Source organism: Megalobrama amblycephala, linkage group LG24, assembly GCF_018812025.1.
Source record: "Megalobrama amblycephala isolate DHTTF-2021 linkage group LG24, ASM1881202v1, whole genome shotgun sequence".
NCBI lineage: Eukaryota > Metazoa > Chordata > Actinopteri > Cypriniformes > Xenocyprididae > Megalobrama > Megalobrama amblycephala.
The window spans coordinates 28,122,296-28,143,426 of NC_063067.1; the positions used below are offsets into that span (position 1 = coordinate 28,122,296).

General features: G+C 36.6%; 1 protein-coding gene across 1 annotated transcript in view; it reads right to left on the reverse strand.

Annotated features, from left to right (window-relative positions):
• syt2a (synaptotagmin IIa) overlaps window positions 1-21,131 on the reverse strand; it is a 49,811-nt gene that overhangs the window by 18,366 nt on the left and 10,314 nt on the right. Inside the window, 3 exon segments of the mRNA XM_048178845.1 lie at window positions 2,639-2,694; window positions 2,697-2,798; window positions 5,546-5,767. Of these exon segments, the coding sequence (XP_048034802.1) occupies window positions 2,639-2,694; window positions 2,697-2,798; window positions 5,546-5,741 (354 nt within the window). The 5' untranslated portion in view covers window positions 5,742-5,767.

The window sequence follows — 21,131 nt, forward strand, 5'->3', positions numbered from 1 at the left end:
TCCACGACAGTCAAGATACATGGAGCACATATCAGACACAAAGCGGGGAGGATAGAGAGATGAAGAAATGGAGAGAGAGGGAGAAATTGAACTCACAAGAAGACAGAATCAAGTTGAGGAAATCAAGTAACACTTAATGGACATGTATCAAAAAGGACACATTTTGCTTTAAATCGACACATTATGCTATTGGATAATACATTAAACATCGCATATAACAATCTTAACCAATGAAATTTGAGAAGCAAACCACATTTTACTGTACAGTAAGGGAGACTGAGGGCAATTGTAATACATTAAACATCCTAAATAATGCATAAATAAGCCAGTTTGGTGACGTACGTATAAACTGATATTCATTTTATATATATATATATATATATATATATATATATATATAGTTTGCTCTTATTTCAAACATTGTATCATTGATATACTATTATGGATTTTTATTTTTTTGTATATTTACAGTTTCATTTAAATTTTATTTAAGGTTTTAGTCATTTTTACTATTTTTTTTTTTTCACTCTATAGTTTTTTTTTTTAGTTTTAGTTATTTTAGTACATCAAGAAAATGAGAAATGTTCCTTTGGAAACTAGCTGAAAAAAATAATTTTAATGTTTTATTTCATTTATTTTATTTCATTGCTAAACATTGCTTGTTTTTGGCTTATTTTTTATGGTTATAGTTTTAGTTAACTATAATAACAACAACATAATAATAATAATAATCACATCCAATGATTTGAGATACAGTAAAGAATAGAAGTATATGTGTCAGAGTTTCTATTTTATTATTTTAGAGTTTTTCTTTTATTATATATATATATATATATATATATATATATATATATATATATATTTAACTTCATAGTTTTGTCATTCTCATTACAGGTCTAAAGAGTTACTTTTGCCACATATAAATGGGTATATAAAATACTTACAAAAAGCTAGCAGACAGATATGCAGTATTCAGTAAGTTATGAAAGAAAATGGAAAAACAATAGCCCCTGGTCTCCCTTAAATAATAAGCCTGTCTTGATGATGTTTTAGCACAAAATTTTTTTTTGCCAAGATTATAAAGAAAATGATATATTAGGATATGACAGGCAGAAGTTTAATGATTCCCAGAGGAAAATTAGCTTGTCACAATAGCAAATACAGTATACAGCACACAGCGGGATCTGACACAACACAGCAAATATAGCAAAACTCTTTAGCTGTTCAGCTATTTTATTTCCAAAACAGATATAAAAAAGAGATTTAGTGCTGCTGTGCATTCGCTGGAAAATGTGTCATTTTTAACACAAAAGCACAAGAGATTAACAGCACATACATTTTTCTGGAAACCAAATTATATGAACACGGCAAATGAATCGATGTGACGGGAAATCTTTCATGTAGCTTTCCTGCTTTACAGGCAGCAAATGACGTACAACACTGAATATTTTATATTCCATGAATATTAAATGGCTAAAAAATCTTTCCAGAATACCAACCATCCATTTACTTGACCTAGAAGCTATATTAAGGATATGTGAGGTAGTAACACAGCCGTTTTTAAAACAGACAAGCTTTGGTGTTTTGAGATTGCTGAGTATTTCAAATATATTGCATGAGAAAAAGCTTTAAAATCATTAAGCAAGAGAAAGATTCAGATTAGATATGTATCGAACCCTATTAAACTCATTAGCAACAGATGGAAACTAGGCAGTGGAAAAATGTTAATCTTTCTGTCTCTTTGTACACAGCCGTGACTGCAGATTTAAAGGAATAGTTCACTCAGAATTTAAAATTTAGTGATCATTTACTGAGTCTCATGTCATTCCAAACCATTTTCTTTTCTTTTGTGAAACATAAAAGGAGATATTTATCAGAATGTGCAAACAGCTACTTTACCACACAAAATGAATGGTGGTTTATACTGCCAAGCTCCAAAAGGACAAAAAAGCATCAGGTTGCTGTGATTAACATTGTAAGCTGTTTTTATGTGGATTTATTATACTTTTATGTTATTTTCTTTTAATATTTTACATATTTACAAACTTTTATGTTAGATACAATGAATCGATTTGACAGCACTAAATAAAATTAGTGTTAACTGAAATAAAATAAAATAAAATAAATACATAAAATTGTAAACTTATTTTATTTCGACTAATGGCCAAGGCAACATTTCTTATTTCCATTTAGTTTAACTTATGTACAAAAATAACTAAAACTAAAACTGAAATAATAATAATAAAAAAAAAAAAAAAAAAAATAAAAACTATAAATGCCATAAACATACAACAAAATGACTAAAACGTTCAAATTAAAGTAGGCTTAAAATTTCAATTACTTAAAATATAAAAATAAAACCTTAATTGAAATATTAATAAAACAAAAATAGTATATTGGTGACACTAAAATAACACTGTTTTAATGTCATTTTGGTGCTTGGCATTATAAATCACCATCTACTTTTACTCTAAAAGGACAACTTGGACATTTTGTGTAACATCTCATTTTATGTCATGACAGAAGGAATATACAGAGCTTAATCAGAATGAGTAAGTACTGTATGATGATAGAGTTTATCATTTTGGGGTGAACTATCCCTTTATGGCTGAAGTGCATTGGTGTCGGGTGGTCGTACCTCTCCTCCCTTCATGTTCTTCATTCCCACGTCTCCCTTTCCTTTCTTTCCCTTTTGCCTTTTTTCTTCTTAAGGCAGGTCTTTTTAACAATGCAGAAACAGCATGTGAGAATGAGGATCACAGCTACGATCGCGATGGCGATGATGGCCCAGGGAGGCACTGAAAGTGAGAGAAAGACAGAGAAAAATGGAGGAACTGAAAACAGGGTCTGGAAATAGAAATCTAGATTGTCAGGGCCATTAAGAGAGCCAAAACTGTCTTGATCATTACTCCTTGATCAAAGACCTCACTGCTTGTAGGTAACTGCAAAGACGTAGCTTAAGGAATATTCTCTCTACAATTAGACAAAGAAAATCGTAAAGACATGCATTAATGTTGGCTTGACAAAGCTGACTTTGCAACATTTTAAAAGTTTTAGAAGGTTATAGTTTATACAGTATGCAGGGCTCACAGGCAGATGCTGAGTGGCTTGCCAGGTTATTTCTATGCTGTCCAACTACGGTTAGTGTAGCAAAACCATGGCTAATTTTTTGGTCACCATGGTTTCACTACAATAACCATGGTTTTTTGGTTTTATTTGTAGTAAAACCCTGATAGCACATGTACATCACGGAGACGTATATTTGATGTCTGTATTTACATCTGCAAGATGTTTTTTACACATCTATGTCTCTAAGAAGTTTCCTGTCAGATGTTAAATAGACATTTAGAAAATGTCTTTAAAGGGTTAGTTCACCCAAAAATAAAAATTCTGTCATTTATTACTTACCCTCATGTTCTTACCCTTCGTTAATCTTCAGAACACAAATTAAGATATTTATGTTGAAATCCGATGGCTCAGTGAGGCCTGCATAGGGAGCAATGACATTTCCTCTCTCAAGATCCATAAAGGTACTAAAAACATATTTAAATCAGTTCATGTGAGTACAGTGGTTCAATATTAATATTATAAAGCAACGAGAATATTTTTGGTGCGCCAAAAAAACAAAAAAAACAAAAAAAAATAGTGATGGCCGATTTAAAAAAACTGCTTTAGGAAGCTTCGGAGCATAATGAATCAGCTTGTCGAATCAGCTGCTCGGAGTGCCAAAGTCACGTGATTTCAGTAGTTTAGCGGTTTGACACGCGATCCGAATCATGATTCGATACGCTGATTCATTATGCTCCGAAGCTTCCTGAAGCAGTGTTTTGAAATCGGCCATCACTAAATAAGTCATTATTTTGTTTTTTTGGCACACCAAAAATATTCTTGTCGCTTTATAATATTAACATTGAACCGCTGTACTCACATGAACTGATTTAAATATGTTTTTAGTACATTAATGGATCTTGAGAGAGGAAATGTCATTGCTGGCTATGGAGGCCTCACTGAGCCATCAGATTTCATCAAAAATATCTTGATTTGTGTTCCGAAGATGAACGAAGGTCTTACGGGTGTGGAACGGCATGAGGGTGAGTAATAAATGACAGAATTTTCATTTTTGGTGAACTAACCCTTTAAGATGTTTATGATTTAGAATGTATGTAAAACTGCTTTTTCTGAGACATTTATCAGATGTTTGTATACAGCAGATGTTTTCCAGATGAAGTGACATCTTAGAGAAGTACCTGTGATAATATCAACTTAATTTTTGCAGCCAACACTGATTCAGTTTATTAATAAATAATTACTGTATTGTTCCGAATATAAGACAATGTTTTTTCTTTTTTTTACTTAAAAATACATCTGAGGAAATAGGTTAGTCTTTTATGGGTCTAGAGATTTAAATGTCAATAATACATCCGTATCAATAGGTGGCACCAAATATGCGTAAAACAATGTGTCAGAATGTAATGTTAGAAGATTGCGAGCACAAAAAGAAAACAACTAAAACCTAACAGTCAAAGAAATGCATATCGTCTAAAGACGGGTGCACACTGTGCGATTTTGACCATTTTGGTCGTCTGAGACTAATTTTGATAATCCTAAAAGATTCCAATAATCCTTGGCTAAAATCTGGTGGGTGGTGGGCTGTTATCTTATAATCAGGGTCATCTAATATTCTGAACAATACGGTAAAATGTCTCCTTGCTATTTTCACATTCATAATCATTACTTTTTCAGTGCTTGCCAGAAAGCTTTATATATATTTAAGTAAGTAAATAATGTAATCCTACGATTACTCAACTAATATCTAAATGAAATAATGATTACTAGTCAACTACAAAAATCTTTATTTGGGGACAGCCCTAGTATTCTAGGCTATTGCTAAATGACAGCTGGGGTGTTGTGGTTGTTTTTTAGGGCACTGCTTAGATATGTACTTAATGGTAGCTAGGGTTTTGCTAGGATGTTCTGAGTGGTCACTAGGGTATTGATAGGTGGTTGCTATGATGTTCTAGACGGTTGCTAGGCCATTGCTAGGGTGTTCCAAATTGGTACTATGCAGTTAATATGTTGCTTGGAGGCTGCTAGAGTGTTGTGGTTTTCTAGGGTGTTGCTCAGTGGTTTCTAAGTTTTTCTATGGTTGTTAGGGCATTGCTAGGTTGCTCTGGGTGGTTTCTAGGCCATTTCTAGGTGGTTTCTAGGGTGCTTGTTTTCATTTTCTATGGCATTGCTAGATGGTTTACAGGATGTTTTTATGGTTTGCAAAGGCATTGTTAGTGTGTTTTGAGTGGTTGCTTTGTAGCTGCTAGGATTGTTATTTAGGGCATTGCTAGGATGCTCTTAATGGTTGCTAGGGCTTTTCTAGGAAGTTCTGAGTGCTTGCTAGGGCATATCTAGGCAATACATGGTCCGTTTGGTTAGAAAAGAGTCTGAAGCACTGAGCCAAGTTTGACGCTTGAAGTTACAGTTACTGTAGAAATGTCAGGAAAATTAAAATTCATAATATCACAAAACACCACATATATAGTCATGCACTTACGTGGAAGCTTGTCCATTTCATTGAGAAACTTGTTTTTGATGTCACCAAAGACATCATTCTTGCTGACTGGGCCCTGCTGCTCGGTGGAGTTGTCTGCAGGTGTAGAAACAACAGGGGCCATCGTCAGGACGCTGGCACCGGTGGGCTCGGGGCCCACCATGGCTGCAGGTTTCTTCTTGAGCAAATTCCACTTCATGCTTGATGGCTACACAAACAGAAACCCTGATGAGGAAAAAGAAAGTCAAGATAAAATAAGTGTGATGAGATTATTCCTGAATCTCTGAACGCCTCCAACACCCTCTTCGAGGGAACCTGAATTAAATGACTTCTCCATTAAAAATGCAAATGTTGCCAGCATAGACAGTTACTGTGGATTTGTAACTGTCAACATAATATGGCATATACTGTCTGATCTCTTGATTATTGAAATGTGCCCAATGATGTGAAAGGCGATGTGCTAACTGTCGGTAAGTGGGTGTCATCAGTGTAGGGCAGGACTGAATACATGGTTCATAGGATTAGGGTTATAAATAATAGGGTTAAGGATATATATATTTATATTCTTAATTTTTTTTAATCTAATTAATGCAGAAAATAAATTTCAGCTAACAAACATTAAAAGTGGCCTTTTATGTTTTATGCCCTGAAAAATTCCAGGACACAGGAAATAGACTTTCTTATATTTTTTAAGAAAATGTGGGAAAAAAAAAAAAAAAAAAAATGTTTTACTTTAATCCCCTCACATAGAAAATATCTAATGGAAGCGTAGGTTTAGGCATATATTACAAAAAATATAAAACTCTCACTTCAAATTTCAAAATGACTGAACAGAAACTGGTCCATCCGTGCCGCAAGGAATGGTAAACATGATGAAAGGAGACTTAGCCCTCTGATTTCATTAAAAACACAGAGATATAGGCAAACAAAAAGGATTTCTCATTTCTCAAGTGTCAATTCTCTGCTCCAGTGGCAGAGAGCCTGTCCGTGCCCATTGCATTGCGTGAATAATTTAATGAAGCTGACAATTCATGGGATAAGCTGTTTTATTATTCAAGGACTCATTCCTGCACTAAGAATGTATGGCAAAATGCGCTATGCTGCAGTTATGCAATCTGACATTGCATAAGTCAAGTTGCCCACAGACAGAATGCGGGAGGAGCTAACAAAAGAAAAGATGCAAAGAAGGATAGAAACTGCCACCATGAGTCAGAGCCTGAAGCCAACAGCCTCTTGAGAATGGCAGTTTGATTAATGACACTTCAGCACCTGCAAATCTGAATGAAACATCTGACGTTCACACTCAAGCAGAAGTTAATTTGTTCCCCAAAAGATTGCAATACAATGAAGAAAATAGGCTACACTACACTGTATAAACAGTTATAGAATCCAACATTTTTGTTTAATATAAAATACAAAACCTTTTAAATTTCGGTTACATTTAAGCATAAAATAAGAAAAAAATCTATTTTGCAACTGAATAAGGAAAAAAAAATCAAGGCATTATCTAAAAGCAACTTAAAATCTTTCAAAATCTATAATGCGTAAAGGATACTCTGTAAAAAAAAAAAAAAAAATGTTGGATACACTTTGAAACAATTTTCACTCTGATTGCTAGTAATTACAAAGAAACAGCAAGTATCACACTGAATTAATAGTAGAAATACTGAAATAGTATTTTCTTCTAAAACAAAAATTTTTTTCTTTTTTTTTAAATATACAGTGCAAATAATTCTTTGCAGTGTATTGCAATGTCAAACAATTGTGTCAAATTCAATAATATTACTTTGAATTGCATTGGTGCAAAATATGTAAAATTATTTACATGACATATAGGCTAAAATAATGGTAAGTAAAATTATTTTGTATTATTTTTGCCTGCTCTCTGCTATCCTATCAGAACAGAATTCATCTGCAACTACTGCAGATGTTTGAGTGACTAATATCAGAGCATTAACTCCACCTCTGAATTTGATACAAGAAGAATTTGCATTATGTTTCAGTTGTATCTGACATATTTACACAATGACTCAGAGCCTGGATCAGTTTCAAGATTTAACAAATACTGACAAATAATGCACTTTGTTTGAACAGCTTGCAACCAGCCCACAGCTGTCCAATTATATGATATTACTAATTCATGGTGGAAAAAAGAGACCTCTGATCTAAGGAAATTGGCTGACTAAACGATCCCAAGGTAATTTCAACTGCCTTACAGTAAAATTATGGAAAATGCTCCAAATGGAAAATGATGGAAGTTGGGACGTTAATAAACAAAACATTTAGAACTCAGGAGAAACTACTTTATATAATTTATTTAGGGTGTGGTGATTTTAAAATGTGACATTTTTTCTCGTCGAGGTGAAAAGCTGTCTCACAATATCAGCATGACAGAGTTGAGTTTGTGTCTCAAAACCTTCTACAGTGCTGTCTTTTACTGCATATGATAGGCTAATTCATACTAAGAAACTGAAGTGACATTAGTTAAAACATTTAATAAAGTTAACAGAATTAACTTGATGTAGCAGAATTAATGTTACAATCAATTAACCTGTTCATCAACTCTCAGAAATATTTTTGTGGCCACAGAAAAATCTTTCTTACTGGGTACAGTACTACTCGAGCATGTAGCTGTGATTGCATCATTAAAGGAACTTTGTTTTGCAAGCAGTGACCATCAACACTGAATGTGCACATATGGAAATTAATGAAGTAAATACCCCCACTGGTGGAATGAGCCCTAATTCCTAGAGGCGAAGCTTGACCATGTGCCTCATAGGTTAGAGCAATGGCATCCCTCACCCAATTTCACCACATTGTTTGCTTGGTGGCAGCTGCCCCCCTATTTTGATCTCCATAGCAGATTAAGAGTTGCTCTGACTTACGCCACTGGCGGTGGACACAGGCCTGAAGAGCATGGACTGGAAACAGTTTGTGAAGTCTCTCCTGATCCGGCGTTGTGAACAGTGGCTTCAAGAGTGGGCAGAAGGCTTCAAGAGTGACCGGTCAAGGAAGGAACCTTAGGCAGGTAGTCAGGATGAGGATGCAAGTTCGCTTTCAGCATTCCTGGGGCAAAGTCTAAGCAGGATGGAAAGATGGACAGAGCATGCAAATCTCCAGTTCTTTTCAAAAAAGTGTTATCCATAAGAAAAACCATTTTCAGAGTTAGAAGCTTGTCAGAAGCTGACTCTAGAGGTTCAAAGGGGGTCTTAACCAGACCCTCAAGGACTATAGCTAAGTCCCATGAAGGGATCTTGGTTCAAATGGAAGGCCTCAGCCACCTGGCCCCACGAATGAAGCGGACAAGCAGAGGATGCTTCCCCAGTAGCACCCTGTCAAACCCCGTCTGACTCAGAGAGAAGTAGATGGGACATTACGCTTTCTGTTGGGAGGCGAAGAGTTCCATCTCCATTTCATAAAATCTTAACCAGATTTATTTCACTACCGATATGCTCTGTCTGGACAGTAGAACTGCTCCCACATTGAGATATCTGGGGATATAAATCGCCCTGAGAAACAGGAACTTGTCCTGAACCCAAAGCAGAAAGCGCTGCACTAGTCTGTTCAGAAGGCACAAACGCACAAACGCAATTTAACCCACATGAAAGTTGCCCTCCGGCTTGAGAGAGAATGCTTTCCTTAGCGTTGCATCTCAGTCTGAGAGAGGCAAGATAAGCGAGGATCGATCTCAATGTCGAAACACAAGCTCCTGAGACTGATTCAGTGCGAGGTGACAAGGCTAGGTTGAATGGAAGAACCCAATATTGGTAAGCTTCACCCCTGAAAGCAAACCTCAAGAACTTCTTGCATTGTGCCATTATTCTATGAAAATAAGCATCTTTAAGATTGATCGTGATGAACCAATCGCAATGTTGAATTTGCGACACAATAATCTTGATAGAACTTGAGCATTCTAATGGAATGGTTTATAGCCTTGAGGATTTTTAAAATCGGATGCAGTCCCCCATCTTTTTCAAACCAGGAAGTATTGACTGTAGAAGACTCTTCTTCTTAGACTCTTCTTCTTAGAGGTGATAGTCCTATTGTCAGGTCTTTCTGAGGCTGCTGATCGTGACACGCTGGTCTTTACGAGGGGGAGCGCGACTTACCACACTCTCGCCTTTCTTACAGCAGGTCAGCCAGGTATGCCTGTCACAGTGTGCAGAGCATCACCAGCCAGACTGGCTGACTGAAACGCCTTCCCCACCAGCGTGGAAGTTATTCTGCATGGCTTGGTGGGGAGCGCTGACTTGCACCTACTAAAGTCGAATGAGTTGACATCGAGGGCACAAAGACTCATGAAGAACAAAATGAAGTTTTCCCCATGAACGAGTTAACATCATGGAGGTCCTATTTTTATTTTTTCAGATGCCATTTCACTTATTTAATCCCAAAAATTAAATTTAGTCAATATCAGACAATTTAACACAGTCTGGATGAGAGGCTGTGCTTAAATCTTTCATCAGATCAGCCTGGTATGCCTGTAACACAGCCATGGTGTGCAGCGCAGTACCAACCTGGCTCACTGTCAAAAGCCTCTGATGATGCGCTACCAGGGGAGAGATAGCTCACGAGCATATCTTTGAGGCAGCATTGTATAAACACGTGACTTCGCACCCGCGATAGTCCAATGGGACGATGTAAAGGGCAAAAAGACACTTGATGTATATATTTTTAATAAATAAGTGAACTATAAGTGTTTTGGGGGTCTCTTGTTACTGTGACCAGTGTAATCTGGCCACCGCATAAGTGACTGCCCCTTGTATCATCACGGGATGAACTCTCGGAGACGGCAAATTCACATCCAATTCCAATGGAAAACACGAGACATTGGACAAAAGGACATTGTGATCTGGAAAGAGAGTGAGTGATAGGGACGGACCCGTCTCTTGCTCCTCGGCCAGATCGTGTGAGCCCCACAACTCGCATTGTGGGTGCTACTCCTTCAAAATAAGCAAAGCGGATGCGAAGCAATTTGCTCAAACACAAGGGCAGCATGCTCTTCCCCAAACACATAAGCAAAACTGGTGTGTGTCATATTCAGGCATGGGTTCATGAACACGGATACACACACCTCTGCCTTCTGCCAACCATGTCACACACACAAACAGTATGGTTCTGAAGACAAAGAAACCAGAAGATGCACCTGTGGCACATCTAATTATAGCATCCGACAAGCGTGCATTCCAGTGACGTCACAGTCTAAGGCTGTCAAGTTCAATGTCAATTTCATTGACATGTTATACACAGTATTTTGAGCTGACCATACAAAGAAGTATTCCCAAAGCACAAAACGCAGCAATTTCTTAATTTAATGCACCCTGGTAACAAGACAATTGTCTTACAGACAATACACACATTGTCCTGGGAATATGCTTGTTAATTCATAGAAAGGTCTGTTTATGAATTAAGGGAAAGAAGTCCTTTTTTATGGGCATTTGTGTGTCTGTTTCAACAGGGAATGCCGTTGAGAGCATTCTCTCTATCTACATTCCTTTGGGATGTAAAACTAGTCTTATCTTTCTTGTTATCTTGGCACCTAGTTTTGTAGTTGGGTTATTGATTAAATATAATGAATACTTGTGTCTGATTGGTCCAGCCCCTACTCATGTACTAAAGGAACCAATCAGAACATCACACATGAACATGAACAGAACTCCCACCCCAAAATAATGTGGAATGGAGCGGTCCAGTAGGAGAGATGGAGGGCCAGGCCCATGAAGTGGAAGTGGCCCTGGATCATAGCATGGTGGTGGACCTAGACCGTGTAGCAGTCAATGTGATGGAGCCAGTGTAGATGAAGAACAAGGCTACAAGTTGGCGAATGAGATAACCACTTCAGCAGAGCAAATGAGCTCAGGGAATCAGGGGGCTATGGCAGAGCAGAAAACCACCAGAGATAAAGGAGGCCATGGCAGAACAAAGACCTGGGCAGTGCTCCTGGTTGTGAGATTTTGGATGTGACATGGCGTAGTGAACGCCGCTGCCTTGGGACAAGCTGTAGCAGACCCTGCCACCTTTGGGAGGAACTGTAGCATAAGCCACCGGAAGTGTGTGCAGCCCACGCACACAGAATAGTGTGACCACTATTGGAAGCACCTTGAATAGAGGGATGATCTCCGGGACCACCGGACTTAGATTTGGGACCACTTGACTTGGAAACGCTGCGACCATTGGACTTGAGACCAGCAGACTTGGAAGCGCTGAGACCACTGGACTAGAGACTACTGGACTTGGAAGCGCTGAGACCACCAGACTTGATACCATCAAACTTGGCAGCACTGAACTTGAGTCCACAGGACCTGAGACTACAAAGGTCATGGTTGGCAAGTTCAAAGTTGGACCAAGCTCCACATCCGCCAAACGTGGCGAGGCTATGGCATAGTGGCCATGACGTGACGAGGCTCTGGCTTGGCAGCAATGATGAGGGAGAACACTAGCATGGCAGCCATGACGTGTGGAGACTCTGGAGTAGGACGACTTTAGTGTGGTGGGTAATATGGGATTGCGGGACCCCTCGTCCGCAATTCCCACAGTAAATGAGGAACTGCACAGTAATACGGCAAAGTCAAATTACTAGGCCAGAGTCCACGAAACAGTGCCTTCAGTTCAAATGATCATTAAAGCTGCAATAAGTAAAATTTTTGCATTAAAATATCCAAAAACCACAGTGCTGAAGAGATTATGGGATGTTGGGGGACTATGTGCATATATTTTGGGAATGTCCCAAAGAACTGTTGTATTGGCAGGGGGTTAAAAGGGAAATTTGTAAAATTTTAGGAATAGATATATCACTGCACCCAGTATTCCTTTTGTTTTTTTGCTTGATGCTTTCCCCTTGGATCAGATCAGCCTGGTATGCCTATAACACAGCCATGGCCTGCGTTACCTCATACTCATGACCAGAAAAGCGGAAGCGGCGCCGGTAACTGTGTTCCGCTGCTCGCAAAGTGGAGTGTTGCATTCGTCTCTCATTAACAATCGCTCCAGCGGCCTTGTTCTGCTCCCACAACACTCGGTCCTGCTCTGCTTCATACTAGAGTAATGGTAATAATCGTATCCATGAACATGATTTCTGCCCGAGTCATATCCTGATTCTTTTCTACCGGTTGTGAGATTTCACATGTCCCAAGATTCCGCGCTCAAACTTGCCATCATCAAGCTACGCCTTTGTTTTGAATAGGCGACCTCTAGCAGACGAAAAACTACATAGTGCACCTTTGAGTCTGTTACAAAAAATGTATTTGAGTGCAATGGCATTAAAGCCCACCTGGTGGCAAAGTGCACAGAACTCCTCAACACAGTCCTCAATGGTCTGTTCACATTGACACAGGAGGAAAACTGCTGGGTTCTAGTGAACCCAATATTGTGAATTGTCTCATCTTGTGAGCGAAGTGGTTCATCACACTCCTATCATTTATCGTCACCAGTATCTATAGAAGCCCGTTCACACCAAGACAATAAATATGATAATGGTAAAGTTTTAAAAAAATTGTAAAAGAATAGTATAGAGTCCACACCACAGCTATAATGATAGCAGCACAGAAGAATGATATTGTTGGAATCACTTTCAGAACAATTTTTGTCTAGCTGAAGAACAATAAAAATATTGAATTTGCAATTACAATGAAAGTTATTTAGATAATTACAGAGCATATGAGGCTGAAATTATAAACTCATTGTCTAAATCAGACCATAATGAAAATGTGATGCAGTGTTTGCCATTTCCTCCTCTTGCCTCTCTAGAGTCTAGAGAGTCTTTCTTGTGCGTTTAACATGGTGATATGATCACTGGACTCAGTGAGATTGAGATTTATCCCCCTGTTTGTATTGAGGGAGATAGAGACGTGCGAGAAGCTTGTGTCCATGTCTTTTCTCCGGGGTGACTGCATATGCTCAGAGGACAAGAGACACTTTGCTTTTTATGGGACCTATTATCTTCACTGCACTCACACTGATTTTACAGCTCTCTGATATACTCCTGCTGTTTTATCTGTGCCAGAGCACATATTGTAAATACAACAGAACAAATAAACAGATACAAATACAATAGAAGTCTGGCTCACATAAAGCAGTCTGCTCTGAGTGATTATGATGTCTAGGAATAATCAGATGTAATCAGCAGAATGGACGTCTATTTTGTCCATTTCGTTTGCCAACAAGCTCAATGGCTATGAAACATTTGACTTACTCAAAGTTTTAGCAAGCACAAATAAACTGGATCAGGATGAGTGAACAGAAGAAGCAGAAATGGACCTGCTCCAAAGGACTCATTTGGCAGACCAAATCAAACCTTTGGAGATGCGTCTAGATATGACTGCTGAATTCCGTAATGATAATTGCTTCAGGGCATCTGCCAAACTTCTCTTGTTCAGTGTGGGAGGAAATTCTCTATGCAATCCACACATCAACACTTTGCATTCACTGTACATGTGTTATTGCTTCTTAAAGGCGCTAATTGTCCACGATTATCCATTTTATGACATTCAAGTTTGCAAATCAACTACATAAAGTCTGGGAAGTGAGGGAAACCATCATATTTGTGATATTATGTCAAAAAGAAAGAAAGAGAACAAAGAAAGAATGAAATGATACTTTGAAAATGAAGCCCATTGACATTTTCTTTTGCACTATGACTTTAATTTCATGATAATTAAACCCATTTCACCCCTTCCCCATTCCCATTACTGTAATGCAAAAAAAAAAAAAAAAAAAAAAAAAAAAAAAAAAAACTCATTCTTATAAAACCAAAGCATTGCGCAAAAATGTAAACTGTGAAGTTGCACAGATTTTAATTTATGTTAATTAAAAGTATAGAATGAGAATGAGAATCACCACTGTGAATAATGGGAAACAAAAAACAAGTCCCTAAAATAACAACATCTGGAACACATATAATACATTGAAAGTGATTAATTGTAAAAAATAAAAATAAAGTAAAAATATTGTTACAATGCCAAAATAAATCTTTATGGCCCTACACAGGCATTTTCTTCATTCAAGATATAATTTCTTTTTTCTTTTATTCTTGGAGTAAAATATAACTTTTCATTTTTGTGATATTTACTGCTTTATTGTTGTTAAAGGGTTAGTTCACCCAAAAATGAAAATCCTGTCATTAATTATTCACCCTCATGTCGTTCTAAACCCGTAAGACTTTCGTTAATCTTCTGAACACAAATGAAGATCTTTTTAGATGAAATCTGAGCAATTTCTGTACCTCCACTGACAGCTACGCAACTGACACTTTGACGCTTCAAAACGTTCATAAAGAGATCGTAAAACGAATCCATATGAATTAAGTGGTTTAGTCCAAATTTTCTGAAAAGACACGGTCGTTTTATATATGGTGAAGAGATTGAATTTAGCCTTTTATTCACATACAAACACTGATCAGTGAAAAAAACAGAAGCTCAACTGAACCTGCTTGACACGCAAGAACAAACCTATTGTGGAAGCGCAAACGTTGTGGGTTACATACGAGAATGATCCTCACTGGTTCTTGCTGATGCTCAAACGTTCTGTGTAACATAAGAGAATGAACCTTATTGATTATGAACTTTTTGAAGCTTTAAAGTGTTAGTTGCCTAGCTGTATGGAGGGACAGAAAGCTCTCAGATTTCATCAAAAAGATCTTCGTTCATGTTCTGAAGATGAACAAAGGTCTTGTGGGTGTGGAACATGAGACTGAGTAAATGATGATAGAATTTTCAATTTTGGGTGAACTCTCTTTAACAAAAATGCACAAGTAAATAAAAAACCCCAAATTAAAACAAATTATGATATAACTATTACAAATAAATCAAATGATCAATGTAAATCCTCTATTATGTAAATGGTCTTACTCAAACTGAGGTAAACTTCGTGATAGCAGGACACTTCTGGCAACACAAAAGCTGCATGTCTTGCCAAATGTTTGGCTAAACAGAAACTAGAGAGAGTGGGTAGTCTCTACAGAATCAGAGCTCACAGTTATGGCATGGTGCACAATATTGCTCAAAACAACAAAATAATATTAACAAGAAACATTATTTTGTGTCCTTGCATTTGGATAAAATGAACTTGAATACAGTTTGACAATGTGTCCTGTATTAGACAATGATTTGATTTTAGTACGTCCAAAACCCTGCAATTTTACAGCCATTTTAATTAATTCTTCAATCTTGCAATTATGTTTGCATAATAATGCTTGTATTTGTGCCAGTGTAGCATCATTAAATATTAGACAAGCTCAAACTTCACTTATACTGACAGGATTCAGTTACCAGGAGAAAGATGGTTTCTGACAGAGAATGAAAAAGTTTCACCATTATCAGCAATCCAACATAATTTCATCTGTTTTCTGAATAGCACTCGTGGATGGTTGATTACAAGATTATCCCTTCCTGCTCCTATGTCAATTAATCTCTTAATATCATAAAATGCACATATATATGTATTACATATTAAAGTATATGTAGTGCCGTCAATACTTAAGATTTTTTATGCTCACCAAGAATGCATTTATATGATCAAAAAATAACTGTTTTCTGTTTTAATATATTTTAAAATGTAATTTACTCCTGTGATCAAAGCTGAATTTGATGCTCAATTATTATAAATTATTATTGGTGCTCAATTGAGGATTTATGATTACATCATTATTTTAGGATTCTTTGATTAATAAAAAGTTCAAAAGAAAAGCAGTTATTTGAAATAAATCATTTGTCACAGCTGGCTGTTGCGGAGAAGAAAATAAAGCTGGGTCTATTCGCAGCAGCGTTCAAAACGTAACAAATCACTCAAAAAATACAGACAAAACAACCAACTTTAAAGGCACGGACATGGAGCAAAGACTAACTGAAAACAAACTCAACGAAAGGATAAATGTCAGAATCAAACAATAAGTCACCAAGGAAACAAATGCAAACAAAGAAAACAGATCAGGAAACATGGAAAAAACAACCCAAAGTCCAACAGAAACACAGATTTGTAACATAAATGTCTTTGCTGTCACTTTTGATCATTTTAATGCATAAAGTATAAATCTATTTACACCAGACTTTTGAATGGTAGCATATCACGGTTTCCACATAAATATGAAACAGCACTGATTTCATCATTGATAATGATAAGAAATGTTTTTGACAAACATTTGACACTGTAGACTGTAGTAATGATGCTGAAAATTCAGCTTTGCAACACAGGAATAAACTGCATAAAAAAAAAAATAAATAAAAAAAAAATGTTAAATTATAAATATATTTCACAATTATTATTATATAATATTTTATATATACATATAAAGTTATTTGGACATTTAGAACAGCTAACTGCTAGAAACATTTCTAAATTAAAAATACAATTATGGAAACAATTAATGTTAAAGCTCATGAACCTTTTGAATTGTCGCACTGTTCTGAGCTCTTCCATTGTTTGTAGCTGATACCTCTGAAGCTGGTACCTCAGCCTGTTCTGCCTCATAACCTTGAGTGCACAACATTGACAAACTGCAGCTGTTCAACAAGTCCTCAGTTGACATAATTTAAAACGTCACAGTCAGACGACCAAGGCCTGTTGCCCTCTCTAGCCTTCACAACTAGCTTCCTATTCCCTTTACACAGCTGTTTGCCAGACGTGAGAAAACTACATAAATAAGCTCACCCATTCTCAGGCCCTCAGCTATAACAAAACTGAGCATGATAATATAGTTATGGTGTGCACGGTCACAGCACTTTTCTGCTTTATAGTGGGATTAATTCAAGGTGCTGCTTCTGTAATGAGCGTACGGCCTCACTGAAGGGACAAATGAAAGACACTGACCGCTGGCGCTTCGGCTCAGCAGGATAAATCCGCTGGATTGGTTGGGTCAGCACTCGTAATGCTTGAATGAGAACCATGAATTTTGCCATTTTATTGCTGTCTAAGAGAGGGAGGACTTTGGCTGATATAACGACAGTGAAAGTGGCTTTGCAGGTGAAACTCTCTATCTGTGATTTATTTTGTTGGGTTTTGTTGACATGCCGCACACAGAGTGGGTGTAGTTGAAGTTAGCAAAATGGCAGAAGTTAGCAAAATGCTAACAGCACCATATTTCAGACAATTCAGCCCTCTCTAGGGTTATTATAGTTAACTACACAAACTAAAAGCATTAAAACAAATTGTTACTTGAAATGAAATAAACATGAACTGATAAAGCAAATCAACATTTCACATTTTCATTTAGTTTAACTTGACCCAGCAAACACTGGTTCGAAGGCAACGTCGTGTCCCTGGCCAAAAATAGTAGGAGGGCATAAATCGGTAAAAATATGTAACAAAGAACATTTCCTAAAAAATGAATTCAGATACATTTGTACATGTCTACAATTATCTGGGGTCCCATGTATAATTGTTACTTTGACTTTTAACTATGTGTAGTTCAATATATAATAATTAATTAATTAATTAATTAGTAAGATAACGTCAAAGACGTTAGGGACGTCTTTTCAACGGTCATTAAACGTCCAAATGTTTGCTGGGGATGTAAACTCACTAAAATAACTAATAATAAAACTGAAATATAAACCAAATAACAACAGCATATAGACATTTAAAACAATTATTAAAATTATACAATCACAACTACATTACTAAAAATGACTAAAACAACAAAATTATTAAAATTAAAATTATATATATATATATATATATATATATATATATATATATATATATATATACATATATATATACACACACACACACACACTATATTGCCAAAAGTATTGGGACGCCACTCCAAATCACTGAATTCAGGTGTTCCAATCACTTCCATGACCACAGGTGTATAAAATCATGCACCTAGATTTTATTAGTATAAAATCATGCACCAAACTGCTTCTACAAACATTTGTGAAAGAATGGGTCACTCTCAGGAGCTCAGTGAATTCAAGCGCGGTACCGTGATAGGTTGCCACCTGTGCAATAAGTCCATTTGTGAAATTTCCTCACTACTACATATTCTACGGTCAACTGTTAGAATCACGCTTCTCTGTCTGGCAATCCAATGGATGAGTCTGGGTTTGGCAGTTGCCAGGAGAACAGTACTTGCCTGACTGCATTGTGCCAAGTGTATAGTTTGGTGGAGGGGGGATTATGGTGTGGGGTTGTTTTTCAGGGGTTGGGCTTGGCCCCTTAGTTCCAGTGAAAGGAACTCTTAATGCTTCAGCATACCAAGACATTTTGGGCAATTTCATGCACCCAACTTTGTGGGAACAGTTGGGGATGGCCCCTTCCTGTTCCAACATGACTGCGCACCGGTGCACAAAGCAAGGTCCATAAAGACATGGATGAGTGAGTTTGGTGTTGAGGAACTTGACTGACCTGCACAGAGTCCTGACCTCAACCCGATAGAACACCTATGGGATGAATTAGAGTGGAGACTGCGAGCCAGGCCTTCTCACCATCATCACTGCCTGATCTCACAAATGTGCTTCTAGAAGAACGGTCAAAAATTCCCATAAACGCACTCCTAAACCTTGTGGAAAGCCTTCCCAGAAGAGTTTAGGCTGTTATAGCTGCAAAGGGTGGGCCAACTCCATATTAAACCCTACGGATTAAGAATGGGATGTCATTAAAGTTCATGTGCATGTAAAGGCAGGTGTTCCAAAACTTTTGCCAATATAGTTTTAGTAATTTTGTCATTAATGTCATTAAGAGTGTAAATACGTTTACATATGATTATATTATATTGTATTATATATTAATTTATTTTTAATTTAATTTTTAATATATTACATAATTTATCATGCATAAAAAGAACACTTTTATAAACCCTGTGTCAGATTGACACACATGAAAAAAATTGGCAAATTTACAATCGTAATAATCCTGCATTTAAAATCTTACATCGAAGACAAGAGGCACTCTTATTTCCCATTTCCATATGATAACTAAAAACATCTTCCAGAACATTTATCACAGTTGCACTGTTATTGCATCACTCAGAGGGATTGTAAGGTGCTCGGTCACAGTAGAAACGTTGAATGAGGATGAAGATTGCAGTGGTGAGTGTGATTCAGAGCAGTGGAATCAGCAGCAGTCTGACCCGGGGCTCTTCCCAGCCTCTGCTGCATCATTCGCCTCCTCGCGCTCAAAGAGCTGTAGCTCTCCCTAATTAAATTGTTTTAATTAAATTAACGAGCATCACAAGCCAGACTCCAGCTGACCAACTTCAACCTTAGTTCAACTCATAAATCACTCAAATGATTGTATTCTGGGTTGCCGATAGGGCAGAAATAACAAAATGTCATGTTTGATTTTATGAAATCGTTAAATATCATGATTCTGTCCAGACAAATCTCAGGGATGGGAAGTGCTGACAGTTATTCAGTTAATCTCATCTTGTGTCCACTGTTGTAAGACTAGATTTCTTTTTCAATGCAGTTGCAAGGGTGTTGTCAGGATGCTGTGGCAGGTTTCTACATACTGAAATGTCCACCTTAAAAACATATGATTCAGGTTACTCTTTCAATACAATTCTATGCAAATGTTGTCTGTTTAATCACCCAACAGAAGAAAATCATTAAGGTCCAGTTGCTTAACCCTGTAAAGCCTGACATATGAGAATAATCTATTTGTTTTTAAATGGAATAGCTTATTATACCTATAGACAAACTGTATAAAAAATTGCATATGTGTTTATTGTTGAGTAAAATATCTGATACATCAGGCTTCTATGGCTCATATAATATGATATATTAAGTGAGAATATAAAGCTCATACTCTAAGGAGGGAAAAAACAAACTGAGCAAAACAAATATAATTTGCTGCAGTTGCTGATATTTATATGACCAAAAAGTGATATAAAATTCTGATAGCTTGTAATGTAAATCAATGTGAACTTTATAACAGTATAGCAGATACTCACATAAACTGCATATAAATATCATTTGTCACTATGTATCATAGTTTTATGAACAAAGCTCTGTTTTTATTGTGGGGGCAAAACCTATAATGCAATGCAATACTTTGATTATTGAGATACGAATAAATAAACATTCCTCAAAACCTAAAGTATCATATTTGATACATTTTAACAAGATTTTTCAAATGATGTATGAATAATCAAGTAAACCTAAGTTGCTTCAGTCCAGTAAGTGTTCGCTTTGAAATATTATTAACAATATCAAAGTGATTCATATGTTTACTTTATAAAAATCAGTAAATATTTCACAGCAAAAAGACATGTGAAACACAATCTTTACAATTATATTAAAAGGCCTTATTAAAAAAGTCAAAACTATCAATCAGATGTCAGCAGGCATGTGGAGAAGATTTTTAAACAAAGTTTTAACCATGTTGAGAGTTTAGAGGCCTTCGAAATGTGCGTATCAAATATGATATACACTAGGCTTAAAATAAGAGAACAGCTCTCTACAACAAGCTGCATGATTTGACATATTATTCATCCAGTTATGCAGTTTAATAAACAGTTTATATCAGTGACCTTTTGTATGAGTAATAGTGATGCTTGCCTTGGCAAACACCAGTAATTATGTACTGAGAATGACAGACAGTGCTAAATGTGCATTTAGTCATTTAAATATGTCAAAAAGTATTGCTTTTC